Source organism: Physeter macrocephalus, unplaced genomic scaffold (assembly GCF_002837175.3).
Source record: "Physeter macrocephalus isolate SW-GA unplaced genomic scaffold, ASM283717v5 random_177, whole genome shotgun sequence".
NCBI classification, from domain to species: domain Eukaryota; kingdom Metazoa; phylum Chordata; class Mammalia; order Artiodactyla; family Physeteridae; genus Physeter; species Physeter macrocephalus.
In genome coordinates this window covers 89,870-100,000 of record NW_021145447.1, presented here as the reverse complement: position 1 = coordinate 100,000, position 10,131 = coordinate 89,870, and the positions used below count along the sequence as shown (strand labels likewise).

The following is a 10,131-nucleotide window of genomic DNA, read 5'->3' as shown; positions in this document are numbered from 1 at the left end:
TGAAATATGCAGTTGCCCTGGTAATTCTCAAACACTAAAATTAAGTTTTAAGAGGAGTCAATTTCAACAAACACCACCCCAAATTCAAACTGTTTTAAAAAGTACATCTATTTGTTTAGGAAAGAGCCATGAAGAGGGCTTCTGGGATATGTTAATGTCCAATTTCTTGACCTGGGTGTTGATTACACAGATATGTTCAATTAATGTACTTTTCTTCAATAAAAAAGTTTTTAAATTTGGGGGAAAGACAGATTTATTTTAAACAAATTAGGTACAATGTTGTTACTATGTGACCTGGATGACAGGACTATGGAGGTTTATAGTATTTCCTCACTTTGTAATTCAAAAACCTTAGGTTAAAAACAAAGTTTTAAGTATATCTATAAATGGAAGGTCACACACACTACCAACCTTTTTTTCCATATGATCCAAATCATAAGACTGAAAATGTTCTCTCAGTTCAGGAAATGGCTTATCTAGTCGTAGATCCTCTAATGCATTATCTGGATGAGATTCTATTACTGTGAAACAAATAATCCCAAAAGATAAACTTACTTCTTTAGCAATACTGCTGGCAGTACATACATTATAGGAACTTAGGAAATCTGTAATTTTTAAATGGGCATAGGGCCCACAGGTTTTTCTCATTGTTTTGTTCATTATTGAGTTAAATTTACATATACATATAAATTTGTATTTTACTAAATGCACAAATTTTAAGTGGACTATAGTTTTAATAAAAGTAAAACCAAGACTCCTTTAGTGAAGAACTTTCTTGTTATTACAATTGGAAAAGATCAAAACAGGTAAAATTTGTGTTCCAATAGCACCCAACAACCTACCCTTCCTCCGCCTGTGGTCTTCAACAGACAGCATCACCATCTACCTGGACCTCTTCCCTAGAAATGTGATGGTCTTCCCTGACTTCGAGCTTCCTTGGCCCAGTATCAGTCACTCCCCACATCCTGATGTCACTTCATACACAGCTCTCCACATAGGGGAGCATGGGAAAGTGTGTAATTTCAGTGAGTGTTTAGAGCTAGGCTCCATTCTGTCACTTGCTAGCTGTGTGACCTTAGGCAAATAACTTAATCTCTCTATGCCTCAGCATCCTTATCTGTAAAAAACAGATAAAACAGTATCTGCCTTACAAGGATTTTGGAAAGATTAAATGAAATAATCCACATAAAGGCAGGCACACAGCTAGCAATGTTAACCTTCATTACCATCTACCCCCTCTTCCCTATCCTTATAACATCTGCCCTCAGTCAGGGGCTCTCTCTCTGTCTCTCTCTTTCTCTCACCTAGACCACTGAAAATCTCCTAAAAGCAACCCTTGTCTCCAATCTTTGCCCCTTCAAATCCATTCATTCTCCACCGGGTTTCAGAGTGACCGGTTTAAAACAAAATGTTTACCTCGTCACTTACCTACTTACAACTCTTAAATGACCCAGCACCACTGCCAAAAACTTATCCTCAAAAGCCACTCCTTAGCTGCCCAGGCAGATACCATTTTTCAGTGATGCTACCAATGCCAATGACTGTCATTACACTAGCAGAGTACCTGGCTCAGAGCAATGCAGGAGTACTGAACGAAAACTTTATGATGATTTAAGATTAAAATTTTCTAAATAAAGGGACCTGAGCTGATGCAAGCCTGACTATGGATGAGTTCAGTCTCCTGTTAACACTGTTTCCTTGGAACAGTAGTTAGGTAAATGCCTTGCTTGCTGTGTGCAATTACACCTGAACTGGGGAAGCCTAAGGCCTGTGTGAGAATGGAATAGAAAACTGGTGGGGGAAAAGGTGGCATATCTTTTCTGTGTCAGTGTAACCCACATACCTTGGCTCTTACCTGTGACAGACATACATGCCCTATGTAGGTTAGGAGGCAAAAAAAGCTAGGTATTTGCATAGCTGCTGGGCCTCCTAATAAGATGAAGAAGCTGCACCTGTTGTATCTCCTGCTTTGTATCCTTCTATAATGCTAAGTAAAGGAAATATGAAGATTAAAGCCTACTGATTCTGACTGCCACTTTGAACGTGTAACCAGAGTTGAGCTGCTACAAATTTACTCTGTGATTTAAAACTGACTTTCTAAATTGTCAAGTTCCTAAAATTATAGCTAAAGCAACCAACAGGAAGCCCCATAGGTGCAACAATTTTACCTGGATGTTCTTTTATAATGATCCTCATATAACCAACTAGTCCATATGTCCTACAGATCAAAAGAGGGATTTGGGAATTCCAGAGGACATCTGCTAAACGTAGTAATGTACTGTAAAAGAAGGCACAAAAGATAAGAACATAAGCAAATGGAAACATGCCAAATGTGAAAATGCTTTAAAATAAAGCAACTTTCTTACTAAATAATAAATGCAAAGATATATCTATTGCATTTACATAAACAGCACATTTACATAAAGATATGCTGAAAAGCAAGCAATTCCATAAGGTTGCAGTCTCAAAGAAAGTATATCTTTTGGACTAGAGAGATATGAAAACCTAGTCCTTTGTATTAGGGAGAATGCTACTGAAAGACATCTCCTAAACATTTCCATAATAAAGAAGAAAATATTTATAAAACCTTTGTATACAGCGCCAAGCACTCCCTATAATTAATTCTAACTAGTTTTTTTTTCACTAAAAAAATAACCAATGTTCAATTTAACTGTTCTAAATATATATTTTTTTAAAGTTTCACATCTCAGTATTTTTCCTCTTCCCTATCTTTTTAGTGCTGGAGATCTATAAGCACTTCTAATTAAAGGTTTCTATGGAGTTTAAGAATTTTAAAGACCACAGACTCTGCAGAGAAAACAAAACTATGCAAATCTAATAAGAGATTAAAATAAAAACAAATTAACTTAAAAATTTACCTTTCAGAAAAAAAAAAAAAAAAAATTTACCTTTCAGGAAGCTGAGTTGCAACCACAATGGTAAACCTACAGAAAAATGAAGGATCATTGTCTAGAAGGTTTTCTGGACTCTAAACAGGACAGGGGAAAGAAAATCCAACAATTTGACAATCATATTAAAGATGACAGAAACAGTTAAGCTACTTCAGAACAGTGAGGTAAATGCTAGACTCCAATGTTAAAATAATTCAACTCTCAACATAAATATACAAAGATTCAAAATTCTAAATTCCTAGAGCTCTGAATTACTAAAAAATTAAATTTCTGATCAGAAATAATAATGTGTGTGTGTGTGTATATATATATATATATATATACCTCTTCCACAAAACTCCCAGAGACATCGTTATTTAATTCTTGTAAGAATTCCATGGCGGCTTGAGCTCGGTTCTTTTTAAAAACAAAACATTTTACTTGAATTAGAAAAAAATTTGGTTAAAATGTAACCCCCTAATTTACAGATCAGGCAAAAACACTGTAAAACAACCCAAATTCCATGCATAGATATGACAACTCTGCTTTTCATAGTGTTTAAACTGGGACTAAACCAGAGTATTACTTAAAACAGAGCTAAACCATCATTATTCAGAATTCTTAAATGCTTACATGACTTGCACTCTACTTTTCTGATTAGGCAAATGACCAGAAAACCCTGGGGAGCAGGCAGGGAGATTCTGAGTCAAGTTGAGACTTACTCTAACCTCTCACATTTACAGTTCTGCACATGAGAGGTCAGTCATTAAAGAAACAGTCATTTCTATTCAGAATCCTTACTAAGTTGACCCATATGGTTTTGTAAGATTTTTAATATGAAATACAAAAATAAGACACATTCTGACTAACTCTTAGTAAAAAAAAATCTTCTTAACCAAAATACTCCAACCTCTGAACATTAACATCACTGAATATTTAGCTTTAATACAGGATACAGTATAAAAACACGAACAGTACTTCTAAGTTCTTAAACTACCAAGCATATAAAGATTTACGAGATCAGAAAAAAATGAGATAATTAGCTTTTTTCTCAGAGGAATAATAAGCTCTTTTAAAGTAAAGCTTTTCAAACAATCGAAACATAGTGGCATCACTAGATGTTCAAATACAACTATATTCTATAACAAACTGATTTTTTTACCTTGCCAATACTGCTTCTCTGAAGGAAAAAACTAAAACAGAATAAAAACAAATTTAATGGCTTCTCTGACTATAAAGGAAAGGTTATTTGTAATACCAGGTGCATTTCATTCATAGTTTAAAACAAACTATATTTTAATTTCAGACTGTAACAGCCTTCCTGGAGGAAGAAAGCTGGATGAAACCTGTAACCAAAGACAGGCTAATAAATCATTGTTTCCCAAAGTATGTACCACAGAACATGAATTTCACAAAAATGCTCTGAGAGAAAAGAGTTCCCGGGCTTTAAAAAGTTTGGGAAACACCATATGTTATATTCTCTCCTGGAAATTCATAATATACGTAATACGCATGATATTAAAGTCTTACACTAAAGAAATATTTAGTTTCATTTGACCCATTTCCCAAACTCATTTGACCATAGAATCCATTTGCCCATTTAACAGCTACTGACCAAACTTGGGAAATGCTGCATTGAACAGTCTGCTTTTGCAGGTAACTATAACAGATGTATTCAGGCTTCCTCCCACACATACCCTTGTTGTGCACCAAGGTCCAGATCTGAGTCTGCTGATCAGAGTCAGGGTACCCTTGGGGCACAAGCTCAGCAGCTCCACAAGAGAAAGAAACCTCATTCTTACTATACCCTGTTCTAACCAACCAAGTAAGCAAAGATAAAAGGACTTCTTCTTTATAGATACCAATAAAAGGGTGTTGTGGTAGTGAAACTTGTATTACCACCCAGAGAAAAGATAACAAAGCTCAATATGAACCAAATTCTGATTTCCCTTCTATTTACTCATTGTTGTTGTTTACTGACAAATATAATGAGAGACCCCAGAGTCCAAGTCCCTGAAAAGGCAAGCATGAAATCCAAATTAGGGAATGCTCTGAAAGTCTAAATATGATTATCTTTAAAGAATGATATACAGGCCATATTTAAAACAGCATTTTTAGGGCTTCCCTGGTGGTGCAGTGGTTAAGAATCCACCTGCCAATGCAGGGGACACGGGTTTGAGCCCTGGCCCTGGAAGATCCCACATGCTGCGAAGCAACTAAGCCCGTGCACCACAACTACTGAGCCTGCGCTCCAGAGCCCGTGTGCCACAACTAGTGAAGCCCGCACGCCTAGAGCCCGTGCTGCGCAACAAGAGAAGCCACCGCAATGAGAAGCCTGCACCGCAACAAAGAGTAACCCCTGCTCGCCGCAACTAGAGAAAACCTGCGCACAGCAAAGAAGACCCAACACAGCCAAAAAGATAAAATAAATTAAATACATAAATTTATAAAAAAACCCAAAACAAACAGCATTTTTACAGACAGTGTACTGTAGAAAGAGATATACCTGGACTAAGCTTAGAAGACACCACAAACAAAAGGTAGCTTTTACTATCTTATAATCCAAAAATACAATTATTGTTAATTATATACTAACATCTAGGAATCAATATAAGGACTCAGGAAGGATCCAGATTTCACAAATAAAGTAATAATGACTACCCTTTTTCATTAATAACAACAATAAAGACAGTAATGATGGGTATCTTTTGCTAAAGGCCTATTTGCCAGACACTGTGCTAGCACTTTACCTATATTAACTCACTTCAACCTTGCCATGATCCTAAGCATAGGGACTATTTCCACCTGGAAGTTAAGTCACCCTGATTGAGGAGTTGAAGCTGGGATTTAGGCCTTGCTCTCCCACGACAATGCACTGCCCGCCCTAACATGCAGGTATTTGAAAAGAATAGAACATACTTATTTCCAGCATCTTCTCCGCTGACCTGATTTCCATCAATAATTGTAAATGAACCAATACCTGGGAGACAAAACAGAGTCAGTCAAGAGTATATATTTCTAGCTCAAAACCTTAAAGAAGTAAATTTACAACCACAAAACTATAATACCTGGTAGTACCAAGTTTTTAAGAATTTCAGTTCCTGTAGCTGTTGCATTTATTAGGCAAACATGAGCAGATTCTAAAGCCTCTTGCCCATGATCACCCCACAACCTACAAAAGAATACACAAATTTAACATTTTTAAAACTTTCATGAAAATACAACTTTATTTGAATCGTGATCTTTGATCTTTAAAGTGTTCTTGTATAGAATAACTGATGTGACAACCATGGCAAATATGTGAGACAGGAACAGCAGGAGGTGTTACAGGGATTATATAGCTGACTAACCTGAGACTCAAACAGGTTGATGTCTGGCATGGTTAAAGGGGGGGTTAAATCAGAGCTAAAAATTTGGTCTGCCAGCTCCTAGTCCATTACTCTTTTCAAGCCACATAACTTACAGAACAGAAAGTCTTTGTAGTCATTAACATTAGAGAAGAACTTTAGATTTATGTATTATTATTATTCTTTTTTTTTGGCCGTGTCACGCGGCATGTGGGCCGTGTGGGATCTTGGTTCTCCTCCCAGGGATTGAACCTGCGCCCCCTGCAGTGCAAGTGTGGAATCTTAACCACTGGACTGCCAGGAAAGTCCGGAGAAGTACCTTAGATTTAATACCTATTATTCTCTATTTCATTTCTCCTTAAGTTATAGGGATCCAGAATATTTAAGATCTTGACATAGGACTTATCACCATGACATCTGCAAGACTGAGAAAAGCTTTACCAAGAAAACTGAATTATCATCTGAAAAGCCTTCACACTGACTTCCATAAGAGTGCTTTAAAATGTAATTCCCAATGAACATTCTAATAGCATGATTAATAAATGCATACATTAACAAACAGAAAGATGTAATAAGGATTAAAAACATATGTTATAACCTGAAATATACGTTACATCCTGTCACACCAGCATATCATCAACATGGCAAGGTACATGATCAAATAAGCATCATGACAGTTGATCCAACCTGGTTACCTTCGCCCAGAAAGCCTATTAACTAATGTATCTTTTCTTGTCAGTATAGGAACTAGTATGGGGGAGCCCAAATCATCAGAAAAATTTCATAGCCTGGAGGACTGATAGACTGTAACGTGCCTTCCCTGTCACCTGATCTAAAGCAGATTCCCTCTTGTTATGTAGCCCATATGTCCTCCAGAGCAATCACAACTGTAACTGCCTCATTTGGGGGGATTTTTAAAAATTTATTTATTTTTTAAATTTATTTTTGGCTGTGCTTGGTCTTCGTTGCCGTGCCTGGGCTTTCTCTAGTTGCAGCGAGCGGGGGCTACTCTTCGTTGAGGTGCGGTGGCTTCTCTTGTTGCAGAGCACGGGCTCTAGGCACGCGGGCTTCAGTAGTTGTGGCTCGTGGGCTCCAGAGTGCAGGCTCAGTAGTTGTGGCGCACGGTCTTAGTTACTCCGCAGCATGGGGGATCTTCCCAGACCAGGGATCGAACCCGTGTCCCCTGCGTTGGCAGGCAGATTCTTAACCACTGAGCCACCAGGGAAGCCCTCATTTGGTCTTTTATTTGCTGAAGACCCATCTCTCCATTCCACTCTAAGCTCCATAAGGGTACAGACCACTCCCTCTGTTCACCACTGGAACCCCAATGCCCGATACAGTGCCCTGCCCAGGATAAGTGATCACTGAATAGCTGTCAAATGCATGGAGGAATAGCCTAGAAGAACCAGACAGACTGGAAATGTCTCTTTTTTCTGTGAAAATAGGGCACACAGAAGACACCTGACATATCTGGTTGATGGATACCCGGGTAGCTGGAAAGTAAGCCTAAAAGAATACTGGTGCACCTCTAGGTAATATATTTCAAGAAACGGCCCAAACAAGAAATCAATCCTCTCTATTCTCTTGCTGGCCTAAGGAAAGCAGGGCCTGTTGACTGCTAGCTGGCTGAACAGCTTTGCTTGTAACTGCTTCCCTCTGACACTTCAAAGCCAATAAACAGTTCTCACGATGAAAGGTAAAGTTTGGTCCTTAAATGGACTGGACTCGGCAAAAATTCTTTTTTGTCACAGTTACTTAGTAATCTAAAATATCTTCTCAGCTCTGTCATGTATGGTTACATCTGTATTCAAAACACAAGGACCTCCAAGAATTTACAAGAGAACACAAGTTGGTTACAAGGGCTCTGCCACCTTGCTTCTTTCCCCAGAAGCTCAGGAGCAGATAGTACCAGCTCTGAAAAAGCCAGAAGGACCTGAGTTTACATCCTGGTTCAAATACATGGGAGACTGGGCACGTTACCGAACTTCTCTAAGACTCAGTTTCCCCATCTATAAAGCAGAGAGAATATCTACCGTCAAGGCTGCTCTCAGAATTGAGTGCATAAAGCCCCTAACACAACACTAAGCTGTAGGTACAAATGGGTTCCAGTCCTTAGGGACACCCTGTAACTTCTGGCTTGGGGGCTCCAGAAAGAAAGGGGGCCAAACATTTGTGTTACTTCTGCTGCCTTAACACACAGAAGATGATCAATAAATAAGGAATGGGGAGTGTTAGGAGAAAAGGCATGGGAGAAGAAGTAGTCAAGAACCAGCCCGATGGCTTAGACCTGCAGTGTCCATTAAGGTAGCCATTAGCCACATGTGGCTACTGGGCACTAGAAATAAGGCTAGTCCAAACTGAGATGTGCTAGAAGTGTAAAGTGCTGGATTTCAAGGACAGAATGGAAAAAAATGTTAAATAGCTCTAATAACTTTTTATACTGATTATGCGTTTAAATGGTAATACTTTGGATATATTGGGTTAAATAAAATTAACTGCATTATTAAAATTATTTTCACCTGTTTATTTTTCCTTTCGTAATGTGGCTACCAAAATATATATATAACTACACAGGTGGTTTACATGAGACTAGCATTATATTTCTAGTGGACAGCTCCGGCTTAGAACAATACCTAACACTCGGTGCTGCTCTCTGCGGCCGGGATGGGGTATTCCCGAGCCCCTCATTCTGCAAAACGAAAAGCCTGAGCACAGCGAGGTGGAACTGGCAGCCGCCCCGGTGACCCGGCTGACGCTGGGACGGTGCACCTCGACCTGCACACCGCGTGGCGAGCGGGCGGGCGCGCCCCTCGGGGAAGGCGAGTCCCGGCCCTCGAGAAGCACCGCCAACCCCAGGCCGGAACCCTGAGCGCCGGCCGCACGGCCCGGCCCAGCCCGGTGGGAGGCCTGAGGGAGGCCCAACCACGCCGCCCGCTCGCTTAGCCCCGGCCCGGACGCAGAGGAACCCGCTGGCCCGCCCGACTCGGTGAGCCCTGGCTCACCTCAGCTGCCGGTCGTACTTCTGCTCCTTAAGCACCTTCCCCGGCTGCGCCATGGCCGCGCCCGCCGCGCGAAGAACCGCCGGACCACTACCGAAAACGGCCACCACTTCCACAGCGCGCAGGCGCACTAAGCCCCCCTTCGCTGCAGCTGCCTCCTGCGCGCTGCCCGCAGGGGGCGCCGCCATTGCACTGCGCACGCGTCGCCTGTACGCCAGGCGTGTGCGGCCAAAGCTCAGACTGAGGGCTGGTGATCAGTTCTCCCCAGTGCACCAGGCCCTCTAGTCCGCCAGTCCGAGACTATGTACGCAGTAGCTGTGGGGAACTAGAGCTTTGGAATCAGGCAGATTTAGATTTTAACCACTTAACTGGTTGTGAGGTCTGCTCTTTACCGCTCATATCCTCAGTTTGTTCCTCTGTGCAATGGGGATAAATGAGCCTCCTTCACAGAGTTCTATTAGTCTTAAATGAGATTTTGAATACACAGAACAAGACTCACAAAAAATCATGTCTGAATAATAACTTTAATTATTATGATCATTATTATTCACCCATTTCTTCCATCCTATCATTCAACAAGCTCACTCTAGGGCAGGTTTCCAATCACAAAGCTAGCTGCTCCTGGATGCAGATGCAAAGAGGAATAAGTCCGGGGCTCTGTTCTAGGGGAGTTCATTGCCCCAGACAGGAGAGGGACAGTAAACGAGTACTCACTAGACAATGTGAAGCTGGGGAGCTGAGAGGTGGGCAGAGGAACCCCACCCACTCCCCCTCTCCAGGAATGTTTCACGTGGTGTGGGCAAGGTAGAATGTTTTGTTTTGTTTTGTTTTTTTTGTGGTATGCGGGCCCCTCACTGTTGTGGCCTCTCCCGTTGCGGAGCACAGGCTCCGGAC

General features: G+C 40.7%; 1 protein-coding gene across 2 annotated transcripts; it reads right to left on the bottom strand.

Annotated features, from left to right (window-relative positions):
- Nucleotides 1-250: 250 nt before the first annotated feature.
- On the bottom strand, nucleotides 251-9,362 carry LOC114484918 (NEDD8-activating enzyme E1 regulatory subunit-like). 2 transcript variants are annotated; one of them, XM_028484322.2, is made up of 8 exons: nucleotides 9,241-9,362; nucleotides 5,960-6,063; nucleotides 5,811-5,871; nucleotides 4,054-4,084; nucleotides 3,237-3,308; nucleotides 2,910-2,989; nucleotides 2,169-2,278; nucleotides 251-521 (listed from the first exon to the last, which is right to left on the bottom strand). In XM_028484322.2, the coding sequence occupies exons 1-8, from the start codon at nucleotides 9,291-9,293 to the stop codon at nucleotides 352-354; spliced, it is 681 nt and encodes a 226-aa protein (XP_028340123.1). In that variant the 5' UTR covers nucleotides 9,294-9,362; the 3' UTR covers nucleotides 251-351. The 2 variants fall into 2 exon arrangements, with proteins under 2 accessions (XP_028340123.1, XP_028340124.1); XM_028484323.2 differs by lacking the exon at nucleotides 251-521 and having other exon boundaries at nucleotides 2,228-2,278; nucleotides 2,910-2,945; nucleotides 9,241-9,352.
- Between the last annotated feature and the right edge of the window lie 769 nt (nucleotides 9,363-10,131).

Coding starts and splice junctions, on each gene's coding strand:
- LOC114484918 (XM_028484322.2), bottom strand. CDS start 9,293: ATGGCGCAGCCGGGGAAGGTGCTTAAGGAGCAGAAGTACGACCGGCAG. Junction 2,990..3,236: donor CTGGGAGTTTTGTGGAAGAG/GTATATATATAT, acceptor TGTCCTGTTTAG/AGTCCAGAAAACCTTCTAGA. Junction 2,279..2,909: donor GCAACTCAGCTTCCTGAAAG/GTAAATTTTTTT, acceptor CTTCTTTTACAG/TACATTACTACGTTTAGCAG.